General features: G+C 33.3%; 1 protein-coding gene across 4 annotated transcripts in view; it reads right to left on the reverse strand.

The window, feature by feature from the left end:
- Positions 1 to 2081: 2081 nt before the first annotated feature.
- Positions 2082 to 13626, reverse strand: part of LOC140449620 (uncharacterized) — a 58548-nt gene continuing 47003 nt past the window's right edge. For 2 of the 4 annotated variants that reach the window (XM_072542857.1, XM_072542856.1), the window contains one exon: positions 11874 to 13554. In XM_072542857.1, coding sequence (XP_072398958.1) covers positions 12155 to 13554 — 1400 coding nt within the window. In that variant the 3' untranslated portion in view covers positions 11874 to 12154. Of the gene's footprint in view, positions 3174 to 11873; positions 13555 to 13626 lie in introns of those variants that run through there. The other 2 variants (XM_072542858.1, XM_072542859.1) reach the window with 2 other exon arrangements.

Genomic DNA, 13626 nt, shown 5'->3' on the forward strand with positions numbered 1-13626 from the left:
TACTATATTCGTATTGTTGTCTTCGAGCCCGGCCACCATCTGTTGATTTTTTGACCTGAGCCTTCGGAGACTTGCGTCTTTCAATAAAAGAAATAGCACTGAAACCAAATTTAATGTTTTCATTTTGAGCTATCCCTTGGCAGACAAAAGTTTATTTTTTATAGCTCGGACAGACACGTCGGCTTACTGTTCGAAAGTCAAACCAATACTATTATGTAATAACTAATAATAATTACAAAGCAATAGTAATTACCTATTATTATTCTTTGGAAATCTAAATAAACTTATTCCTTTTCCTGTCACAGATGAACATCCGCGAATCGAACAAATATATCCAGACATTTTAAATATAAATTAAACTTTTAACTATAAACTTATATATTTAACTAGGTATAACTATTTTAACTATAATATAAACTTTTAACTATAAATAAATTATAAATGGTCAAATGCACTTGTTGTGTTGAGTATTTACCATAGACGCCTACGGACTATCGAAAACAACCAGAATTAAAGAATAAGCACGTGTTTTTGACAGTTAAACAACCAGAATCGGGCATGCGTATACAAAAATGGTACACGCTTTTGGACCGTTGTGTCGCTTCTCTGTGTTCGGTTATTTCTCTGGTTATGTTTACACAAGCACAGTCTATTTTGATTTTGGTTTTTAGTCATGGTACAATGTGGTATGGTTCAAACCAGTAAATATAGTCAACACGTGATGTACCAACCCATAATTTGTAACCGTATCTGATGGGTTTGCCATGTATAAATTGTTTGCATGAATGCCTTCCAAAGTACGGAACCATTGCTTCATCTACAGAATGCGTTGCCGTTAAAGGTTCGTACTTCATAAACTTCTTATTCAAATTTACAAAAAACGGCCTGACTTTTGCAAATTTGTCTCCTTGTTCCAAGGTAGTTATCTGTCAGATAAAAATTTTATATAACAAATTCAAATTTATCTCTCGTAAGAGCTTCTGTCACGTTGCCAAAACATTCTCCTGTGAGGAATGTTTACATACCCACTTAATATAAGAGTTCCCAGAAAAGCTTTGACTTCATATTCTCGAATTTCTTATTGACGATTCTTCTGTGAAGCATATCGATTAGTTTCTGATGTTATCAGGTGCATGAGTTCTTCATCGAAAAAAAGGGAAAACCATTCAAGTTGACCCTTAAAATCATTTTGTTCTGGAAGTTCGTTTACAATGATACATTGGTCTTCCATCTGAATGTCTTCTTTTACCCAGTGGTAGATTTTTTTTTCTTAGACCCTTTACCTGTTTTTTTTTCTGTCTGCTCTGGTAATAAAATATTATCTTGAGAATCGGTTACTAATGCGTCACCGTCATTATTTTGTACATTTACTTCAGCAGAAACTTGTAATTTCCTACCCAGGTAAATTATCCATCAACATTATATCTTCATCACCAGAGTCTTCATCTGTTAGGACACATACATTTATTGGAGGCATCAAAGTAATACTATCTGCATTTGCTACTAAACTTTCATCATCTTCTAACATACTAAGCCCATCCTCTAATGAAAAGTCCCTAAAAATAAATAGTATGGTATTTTCCTGTCGTACAATATTTTGTACATTAAAATCAAATGGCCTAACTCTAGTTATAAAATAATTATCCAATTTATAAATCTAAATTGAAATATAAATGTGTTTTCTACAAGTAAACACAAAAAGAATATTTTTTTGTATACATTATAACAAATATTTACTTACTTGGCAAATCGTATTCCGAATTCGGCCACGTTATAAAAACTGTAAACTTTTATCACAATATTATCGCCAAATATTTCAAAGCCAGCAATTCACAACTACACTCTATGATTGATTACTACATACTGAAAGTATTTAGGCGGTTATCAAGAAATATGGACCTTATAGATAATCAAATTAAAAAATATTTGTGGTGTACAATTTATTGTACGTCAGGTATATCTGGGTTAAATAAAGATAAAGGATTTTTGTAGAAGAATTTTTTTTTATTATAAAAAATAATAAAAGTAAAATCCATTTAAAGCAACTTAAAGTATATTACTTGTATAAGATTGTGTTATAAGGTAGTTAGTATATTTTGGTCACATTTAGTATTAACGTTTAGATAAGTGCTTTCACTAAATGGGTTTTACGAGTCGATAATTTCTCTCTTTCTAATACTCTCTATGAACAAACCCGAAAAATGACCAAACGTGGATTTTTGCAGTAAGCCCACGATATGCAATTTTAAAAGCTTCTTTATTGAAAACTGTTTGGTGCAAATTTCATTCAAGTGGTTTTTCACCAGTATGCACTCTCATATGTCTTTTTAAACTTTTCTTGATTGAAAACTGTTTGGTGCAAATTTCACATTCAAATGGTTTTTCACCAGTATGCACTCTCATATGTTCTTTCAAATATTCATTTCGTGAATATTGTTTGTTGCAGACTTTACATATGAAGGGACATTCTCCAGTGTGCGAGTTCATGTGAAATTTTAAGCTCAAATTGTGTGAAAACTTTTTGGCGCATACTTTGCATTCGAAAGGTTTTTCAACAGTATGCACTCCCATATGCGATTTTAAAAGTTTCTTCGTTGAAAACGGTTTGGTGCAAATTTTACATTCAAAGGGTTTTTCATCACTGTGCACTGTCAAATGTTTTCTTAAATTATCCTTTGTTGAAAACTGTTTGGTGCAAATTTCACATTCAAATGGTTTTTCGTCAGTCTGCACGGTCATATGTGATAGTAAATGTTGCTTTGTTGAAAATTGTTTGGTGCATATTTCACATTTAAATGATTTTTCACCAGTGTGCACTCTCATGTGCGATTTCAAAATTCCTTTCGTTGAAAACTGTTTGTTGCAAATTTCACACTCAAATGGTTTTTCATTGGTATGCACTCTAATATGCGACATTAAGATTTTCTTCATTGAAAACTGTTTGGCACAAATTTCACACGCAAAAGGTTTTTCTCCAGTATGTAACCTCATATGTACTTTTAAACTATAATTGTTTGACAATGGTTTCTTGCAAATGATACATATAAAACGTTGTCCTCCAGGGTTCACATTGGTAGTGGAAGTTATACTATATTGGTTCAAATTACTGTCATTTCTATCATAATTTGGTAATATGTTACTGACATCAGTTGTTATATCTTTACACGAGAGACCTAAAATTATAATTACCTGTTAATCAGAATAATGTAATTAAATAGAAATTAATAATGGATGATTCCAGAAATTATATCTACAGGGCATTGAAAAAACATGTTTGTTTAGGTCGTACAGATTTTAATAATTAAAAATTAGGCATTCGTATTGTATATATTGCTCCAAGAAATTAACAAACTATTTAATATTGTTAGAATTTACTGTCAATTTAAATTACAATATTTTATTATATTTCAAAAGACCCCTGTGTTGCGTCATTCGTTCATTTTACGAGGATCGAATCAATCAGTGATCGACTCCGAAAACGATCGAATCATTTCAATCGTTCGTTCGTTTCAATACTCAATACAATAAATGTCAATACACTATTTTGGTTGCCGTTTAAAAGAAATAACAAGTAACCGATTGCTCGCGCTGAATCGACTAAAAACCGAGAGCATTGCTTACCGTATTTCATCTGTATTTACCCTCATACTCGCTAGTGCGAGTAAGGCTTTTGCAGGAATGACAAATTATTTTTTTTTTATTTAAACATAGAGAACCCATTATATATTATTATTATTAGAGGTTTATTCCAAATTTGTCACACATTTTAAAACCTTTATATGAATTAACCAAAAAGGATACAAAATTGAAGTGGACAAAGGAATGCAATGAGTCATTCGAGGCTGCAAAGGGACATTTAGTGTCTGATAGAATTATAATTCATTTTGACCCATTTAAAAAATTAAGACTAGTGTGTGATAGCAGTGAATATAGATTAGGTGCAGTGCTTTTGCACGTGATGTCTGATGGTAGTGAAAAACCAATTAGTTATATTTCAAGGCTACTAACAAAAACAGAGTTAGGTTATAGTATGGTACAGAAAGAAGCATTATGCATTTACTTTACTGCTCACAAGCTATCTAAATATTTAGCAGGAAGACATTTTGAAATTTTAACGGATCACAAACCGTTAATTATATTATTTGGAGCGTTTAAAAGTTTGCCAAAAATGGCAGCGGCACGTTTGCAAAGATGGTATATCTTTTTATCTGGTTTTGATTATACTATAAAGCATATTAAGGGAAAGGATAATGTGAAAGCATATACATTAAGCCTTTTACGAGTGGAAGAGGAAGAAATGTCTATGGATGAACAAAGCGAATATACAGGTTATTTTAAAAATTTGAATTTTTTAGGATATGTTACACAAATTGGAAATATGTTGCTCAGGATAGAGACCGATGGAAGGAGTTAGGAGAGGCCTATGTCCAAACATGGACGACAGAAGGCTAAGAAGAAGAAGAAGAACATGTTACACCTATTGACTCACTAAGGTTGAGAGCAGAAACACAGAGAGATTTTGTATTGGGTAAGGTAGTGAATCTAATTCGGCTAGGGTTCCCTGGAAAGTGTTTGAGTAATTGTTAAAGCCTTTTTTTAACCGTAGGAATGAATTAACAGGGAACAGAATTCATTGGAACAGGGGATAGTAATGTGGGGCTATCGAGTAGTGGTTCCTATAAAATTAAGAATACAATTGCTTAATGCTCGAGCATATTCTTGATGGCCATCGTTAGATAAGGACATTGAGAAAATTAGTAATAATTGCAGAGTTTGTTGTGCTTCAAGAGCAGAACCTATTCAAGTAACAGTTATACCATGTGGCAAGGGGAATAATTTCTTTAAAAGGGTTCATGCTGATTTTTTGAGTCAACTTAGAGGGAAAATGATATTAATCATTATATATTCTTATTCAAAACGGTCAGAAGCATTCATAATGAATGTGACAGAGTCCTTGGTAACAATAAGTAAATTTAGGGAAGTATTTGCTTCTTATAACTTTTCCATCTTATAACCCCCTTACAAATGGTTTTGCTGAAAATGCAGTTAGGACATTAAAGAATAGTGTTACAAAGATTATTAAGGGGGACACTGGTGATAACATGTCATTGGAAGTTGCATTACAAAGATATTTATTTCTATAGAAACTCCAAACTCCATACATGTTTCCACAAGTGTTACACCTTCAGATGTTATTTTTAAACGTAAGATTAGAAACCATTTTTATTAGTTATTGGAAAATAAAGCTCAGAAATTGTTACATATAAAAATGAAAAGGGAAGAAAAATTTGTAAAGGGGGATAGAGTGTTGTAAGAGATTATAGGTATACTAATAATAGGAAATGGATAGAAGGAGTTATAAATGACGTTTTAGGAGATAGGCATTATATTTGTGAAATTGTTAATGAAAATATATTTTGGAAGCGTTATTCCTATCAAATATTGAAAGGAAAATTAAATGAGCTAAATAATTAAAAAAGCTATAAAAACCAAGTAATTTTGCAGAAAGCTTACTGATGCCACCCGGCTGTCGCGGAAGTTACGCTAAAACGTCTTTTGACGTGACCCCTCCTTAAAGAGTTACACAATGAAATTTTTTTAAAACAAATTTTAAGACAGTTTCCACACCACCCCAAAGGTATGTCTTGTGCCGCGTTACTTTTTTTAAATGGGTGTTCGCCAAGAGCCATATTGTCCCGTTAAATAAAATGAACAAAACACTTAAAAAGTATAAAAAAAAACAAAATAAAATCCTATAAAACAAAATAAAATTCTATAAAAACAAAATAAAAATAATTATTGATGTAACAAAACATTGTACTATTCTATTTAAACACAAACACTATACACACTTACTATGTTCTCGTTTTTTTTTTTGTTTTTGGTTTTTTTATGCTGATCTTTGTACTAAACTATTAGAAAATATTATTCGCTGTCTAAATCTGAAGATGCAGTGCTGCTATCACTGTCATTATCTTCACCTGGTGTAATTATAATTGGCTCTAGTAAAACTTCGACATGAGTGTCAAGTTCCCACATACGATGTTCTTCTTTAATTATGTGGCCCATACATTTAGCCCATTTCTCTGGAGGTACATGGAGGATTTCTTGAATTAGAAGTTCCTTAACTTCGTTTAATTTGAACGTTTTGTTATTGCGTGCTACTTCTCCTTTCACTTGCGCCCAGATAAGTTCAATGGGATTATGTTCGCAATGATAAGGTGGTAGACGCAGAACTTTGACACCATAATCTTTTGCAGTTTCATCCACAGCATATTTAAGATATTCACTTTTCCTTAACCGTGCAATGTCAAGTAGCTGAATTTTGAGTATTGATTCTTCGTATGCAATCCACTTTTCTGCAAGCGATTCTCGAATTCTCGCTTTCCGCCATGACGTCGTCGGTAATTATTCTAGTCTGCGGCTATGATATGGCGCATTGTCCATAACAACCACAGACCCAGATTCCAATTTTGGTGAGATTCTCTTAAACCAGCGCTCAAATACTTCGGAAGTAATTTCTTCATGATAATCACCTGTTTTTTCGACTCAAATTGAAGCAAACCATCATCAAGGAACCCTGTATCACTTCCTATATGGGTGATTATTAAACGCCGTCCCTTTCCTGATGGAACTTTTAATCCTGTAGACCAGCCTTCTATAAATGCTTCGCATTTACTTTTGACATTTAAATCTTGCCAAACTTTTCCAACTGTATGACCTTCGTTAATCCAGGTTTCATCCAAATAATATATTTTGCGTCCAGTGCTGCGAATTTTTCGTATTTCTTCTAAATATTTTCTTCTCTACAGAATAATTTCATTTTTTTCTAATAGCATACTTTTTCTGTTGCGTTTTACATATCGAAAGTTCATTTCGCGCATGGTCCTGATTAAGACTCTACGAGATATCTTGGGTAAGGAGTCATCGTTTTCGAGCTCTTGAGAAATTTTTTTCAGTGTTGGAATTTTCACTCCGAAAATAAAATGAATGAATTTTTCGACGTATAATATTCCTTGTCTCGTCATCCAAAACAATGCTTTTCCTACCTCTAGTTTTACCTTTTTCTTGCTTTTTATTTTCCGATGTATTTTAACTACACGATAAATACAGCTAACGGATACTTTTGTTAAACTGCTACAAATGTCGACCGCTTGGCTAACATTTAATGCCATTTTTCTGCCAACAATTCCTTCATAAACGTTTCGTATCATTACCTTCTCTTCGGACGTTAACATTGTCCGTCTCTTTTGCGGCTTTTCATTTTTGCAATCAATCAGAATTTTGCTGTCTTCTCTTGGAACAACTCGGTTTTTCGTCCATTGTATTTCAATAATCACAGAATATAACTAAAAATTTACTATAAAACGACAAGCTATAACACTCTTGTTATCAATAACACGTTTTATCAATACTACAATACAGTATTGACAACAATAAGTTTACAAACTTATCACATAAAATATACTCACAAAATTCAACATATGCACTACCCATAGAAATGCCAATGTAAATGAACCATCGGTTATGTCTTGATGGGCATTTCTTCGGCGAAAAAATAGTAAAAACTAGTTTTACAGCTATGTCTGGGTCGGAATTCTAAATCGGAGTTTCCTTGCTAATTTCAACGTTGCCAAACGATTGAAAAATAATTTTTTAATATATCGATTTTTATTTTATAAATTTAAATATGTAACGAAACGTAACATATAAATAAAATTTATTTCATTACAATTTTGTGCTTAATTTTTACTATTGAAAAAATCATATTTTTTGGTATTTTTATGACGGTAATAATCGCTGCGTGGAAGAATACAGGTTTTGTATGACCATAATTACTACTTCTGAACAAGAATTGGCTACACTGTGCGACAACTTCTGGTCAAGTCTACTATAGAGAAGTACAAATAAATATACTACTTTATATATTCTGTAATTTCTTATGAGGAAACGCAAATTGCAATTGAGAAAACGGGTAGTTTTCGAGGGCCGCGTATACATTTAACTTTGAGGATATTCGGCGTTAAAACTATGAAATCACTCTTCTAAATTGGTGATTTCTACTATAGAAGCTTAGATCGTAGTTAGTTTTGTATTTTATAATTTAATAAAAAAGTGCTAAATGCAAATTTAGAGCCTATTTGTTTTCTGCTCCTCGGCCACAACATAAATTACGCTAATTTAGAGCCTATTTGTTTCCTGTTACCCAAACTATCACATTACTAACACACAACGAAGAAATAATAACTGTAGAAGTAAATAATATAAACGCGAACCACAATACATTTATTTTTGACTTCAACCATTATTTACAAGCAAGGAATGTTCTGAACCAATTAAATTTAACTCTTCAATTTATCCTTCAGCTAATAAATGACCTAGAAGAAGCCATTACCTTCTTCTTCTTCTTCAAGTGCCCTGTCCGTTGCGAACGTTGGCTATTAACATGGCAATTCTGATCTTATTTGCGGCGCTTCTGAATAGTTCGACCGATGTGAGCCCGAACCACTTCCTCAGATTTTGGAGCCACGAGTGTCTTCTCCTGCCTGGCCCTCGCTTACTGTCTATTTTTCCCTGGACAATCAATTGCAGTAGACGGTACTTATCGTGTCTCAATATGTGGCCTAGATATTCAAGCTTTTTTTGTTTAATTGTATTCACGATTTCTTTCTCCTTTCCGATTCTTTGGATTACCTCTGTGTTGGTGACATGTTCGGTCCAGGATATACGAAGAATGCGTCGGTACACCCACATTTCGAATGCTTCTAGTTTTCTCGTGAGCGTCTCCGTCAGCGTCCAGGCCTCCACACCATACAGTAAGATCGGAAAAATGTAGCATTTAACTAGACGTAGTTTTAGGGGAAGAGACAAATCCCTGCTTATGAGGAGCTTTTTCATATTGCTAAATGCTGCTCTAGTTCGTTCTATTCTCGCCTTAATTTCTGTGGCCTGTTCCCATTTTGCATTTACGTTGGTGCCAAGGTACACATAAGATTCTACATGGTCAATTAGTATGTTACTTATCCGTAACTGTCGAGCAGGCTGTTGCTTCCTGCTTATCAGCATCCACTTTGTCTTCTTGAAGTTGAGGCTCAGGCCGTATTCCTCACTAACTGAATAAACTCTTTCCATTACCTGCTGTAATTCGTCTATGGTACTGCCAAGGATCACCGTGTCGTCGGCATTACCTAGAAGAAGTAAATACTCTCCACAATAGTGTGACCAAGAAATAAAAAGGGTCATCAATAAATGTTAGAACATCATAAGGCAGACCAGATTGTGTACATCAAAGACGAAGACATCCAAAAAGTACTACGACATCATTAAAGTAGATGCCTATTATTTAAACTATACTATTATATTTATTCTCCATTTTCCAGTCCTACGCCCTTATTCCTTTACTTATTATAATTTATTTCCAATACCTAAAACAAATTATTCTACGATTATGCTTCCTGAACCTTACCTCCACATAAATGAAAAATCCTTAAGTGTGTGTGTATTTCGATTAATGACCTTGATTTAGACCAATTGACCCACTCAAAATTATATTAAAATTATCATTTCCAGATACAATCTACAACTATATGTAAAAATTCTTTCAACATTTGAAAGAATTATGTGCCCTAATCGACACAAGATATCTTTGCAGAGAAGGAACCATACCGGAAGCAAGGAAAACCGAGGACTGTATCAAGCAAATCTTACGATTGAGTACCAAAGAAGCGCCTTGCCAATACACACCTGTCCAAACTAGAAACATTATCAACCAAAGACTATCAGAAGCCCATTATATTGGAATATTTCCGGAATCAACAACCAAAATTACAAACCAACGTTCTACAACAAAAAATTTGGGTCCAAAAGGAACTTACCTCATCAATATCCCGCCGTGAATGCAAAATCCCAACCCAGAGGTTATATATAAATTCAAGAACAACCATTCCAGAGAAACCGCTAAAAATATACGTATAAAACAAGGAATGGGGAAACAAATTCTAGCAACAAAACGCTTCTAGAAGAAGCCAATACAAAAGTTTCACTTGTCCCTCACAAAACTTCTTTAATGAATAGAGTAGCATTGTAGCATTTGTAAATTTCTTGAAATCCCCTCGTATATGTATCAAATTGAAATCCCTTTATATATGCATTATAATAACGAAGAATTTTTTCAATGTTTCTTAGTTCGTGTCTTTCAATTTAAGACCCAAATAATATTTCGTTCTTTTCACGTCGCCGTCGACAATAAATCATTTTATTGTTTGTTTATGTCACAGGCGCAAATTCTTCGATATTTCTTTGTTCAAACCGCCCGATATTGCGTTTTCAAATTAATAATTTACGTTGCAGTTAATAATGTGTATGCCGTCTAATTCTACCTGTTCCTGTTTTTTAAGAGGCAGAGTCATAAGTTTTGTGCTCAGTGCCGGCTTCGGCCTCAAATGGTCGATCCAATTCGCAGTGTGAGATGCAGTCCTTCTGTTCATGTGTTCGTGTCCAGAGTTCTTCTTCTTCAAGTGCCCTGTCCGTTGCGAACGTTGGCTATTAGGCAATTCTGATCTTGTTTGCGGCGCTTCTGAATAGTTCGACCGATGTGAGCTCGAACCACTTCCTCAGATTTTGGAGCCACGAGTGTCTTCTCCTGCCTGGCCCTCGCTTACTGTCTATTTTTCCTTGGACAATCAATTGCAGTAGACGGTACTTATCGTGTCTCAATATGTGGCCTAGATATTCAAGCTTCCTTTGTTTAATTGTATTCACGATTTCTTTCTCCTTTCCGATTCTTTGGATTACCTTATGTTGGTGACATGTTCGGTCCAGGATATACGAAGAATGCGTCGGTACACCCACATTTCGAATGCTTCTAGTTTTCTTGTGAGCGTCTCCTTCAGCGTCCAGGCCTCCACACCATACAGTAAGATCGGAAAAATGTAGCATTTAACTAGACGTAGTTTTAGAGGAAGAGACAAATCCCTGCTTATGACGAGCTTTTTTATATTGCTAAATGTTTTCAACTCCAGTTTCCAGAAACTTGTGTTTTTTTCTGAAATCCAGGTAACTTTTGTTTAAATTTTAAAGTAAAGACAGACATTAAAAAAAAGTAATAATTGCTTTCGTTAAAATTTAAGAAATTGTAAAAATTAATAAATTGTAAAATTTTATGGTTTGACTTTTGCTGTCATTTTATTTGTTCAGTTTTGTTTTAAATTTAATGTTAATTTATGACAGCTCGTTTTAGTATTTTTGATATTGATTTGTTTCGTTAAAAAAAAAAAGGTTAACCTCCATGCAATTTTGTAAGTTTTTGTAGTATCTCCAACTCCTGGAGTTTGTAAACAGATGACAAATGTAAGTTTTTTTTTTGTATTTTGCGACTATTGTTGTATCATTTTTGCACTGTCTATTTTGTAACTGTTTGTGGTGACACAGCAATAAATGTTAAATTTTGTTTCTTAACATTTTGTTTATTTTTTTAACTAACCCTTTTTTGAGTTTAATTTGAAAAAGATATGTTTTGCATTTCTGATAATTATTTCCCTAGTTACAACTAGTTGTTGTAATGGTTATAATTAGGCACCTCGAAGTGGCGCTCTTTATAAATTACTAGAGGTGTTTCCTGTTTCTTTTTGTTTTGTTTGTCCCAAGAGATTCATGACCCCTTTGTTTCATTTTTCTGCAGTTGCCCTAATCCAAACCCCTTCTCTTTTACTTATCTACGACCCCAGCTCTCCTAACAAACCCTGAGTGCCGTTCGCACAAGTAGCGTTTATTTTGCTTACCCTATCTTCGCCCCCAGTAATTTCTATCCCCAATCTTCTACCCCTGATAATAATATCCCATGTGGTAGGCAAAATATTTTCGTTACTGCTATAGTACAATGACCGCTAGAATCCAATATATTCGATTACGCAAATTCAATAAGAAATTACCAGTTACCGCCTATCATCACGGAGCATTCGGAAATCTTGCAACACATATTTTAAATTGTATCTAAAATCTTTGTTGTGTAAATAAAAGTTTATTGTTTTCCAAAAGAACATATATAATTCGCTGCAGACGTATTCACTCTTCAAAGCTGATACTTGATGTGTTTCTGATCGGAACTGTCAATAATCCGTCGGATAGTCAGTCTTACGCTACAGAATTGAAGTTTTCATAGGTACTCACCGGTGTGAGTTTGCATATGTGCTTTTAAACTAGAATTATGTACAAATTTTCTGAAGCATATTTTGCATGTATACGATTTTTCACCAGTATGGACCTTCATATGCGATTTTAAATTATTCTTTGTTAAACATTTTTGGTTGCAAAATTCACATTTAAATGGTTTTTCACCGGTATGCCCCATCATATGTGATTTTAAATTATCCTTTCTTGAAAACTGTTTGCCGCAAATTTCACATTCAAATGCTTTTTCATCAGTATGAACATTCATATGCGATTGTAAAACTTGTTTCCTTGAAAATTTTTTGGTACACATTCCACATTTAAACAAATCTTTATCAGTATGAAATTTCATATGTATCGTTAAATACCTCTTTGTTGAAAATCGTTTGGTGCATATTTCACATTCAAATGGTTTTTCATCGCTATGCACTGTCATATGGGTTTTTAAATTACCCTTTGTTGAAAACTGTTTGGTGCAAATTTCACATTCAAATGGTTTTTCACCAGTATGCTCTGGCATATGTATTTTTAACTTACTCTTTGTTGAAAACTGTTTGGTGCAAATTTCACATCTAAATGGTTTTTCACCAGTATGCACTCTCATATGTAATTTTAAAACATTTTTCCTTGAAAATTGTTTCGAGCAAATTTCACATTTAAATGGTTTTTCACCACTATGTATTCTCATATGTGATTTTAAACTACACTTTGTTGAAAATTGTTTGCTGCAAATTACACAATCAAATGGTTTTTCACCAGTATGCAACTTCATATGTATTGTTAAATAAGTCTTTGATGAAAATTGTTTGCTGCAAATTTCACATTCAAATGGTTTTTCACCACTATGTATTCTCATATGTGATTTTAAATTACTCTTTGTTGAAAATTGTTTGCTGCAAATTCCACAATCAAATGGTTTTTCACCAGTATGCACTTTCATATGCGATTTTAAATATAGTTTCGTTGAAAATTGTTTCATGCAAATTTCACATTCAAATGGTTTTTCATCACTATGCACTGCCATAATATGTGATTTTAAATTATAATTTGTTGAAAATTGTTTGATGCAAATTTCACATTCAAATGGTTTTTCATCATTATGCACTGACATATGTGATTTTAAATTACCCTTTGTTGAACACTGTTTGGTGCAAATTCCACATTTAAATGGTTTTTCACCAAAATTTTTCCCAGTGTGTATCCTCATATGTAGTTCTAAACGATAACTGTTTGACAAGGGTTTCTTGCAAATGATACATATAAAACGTTGTCCTCTAGTGTTCACATTCGTAGTGGAAGTTATATATTGGTTCAAATTACTGTCACTTATATCATAATTTGTTAATAGGCTACTGGCATCAGTTTTCATACCTTTACAGGAGAAACCTAAAATAATAATTATCTGTTAAATCAGGATAATGTAATTAAATGGAAATTAATAAGTACATATCAGATGAA

Source organism: Diabrotica undecimpunctata, chromosome 9 (genome assembly GCF_040954645.1).
Source record: "Diabrotica undecimpunctata isolate CICGRU chromosome 9, icDiaUnde3, whole genome shotgun sequence".
NCBI classification, from domain to species: domain Eukaryota; kingdom Metazoa; phylum Arthropoda; class Insecta; order Coleoptera; family Chrysomelidae; genus Diabrotica; species Diabrotica undecimpunctata.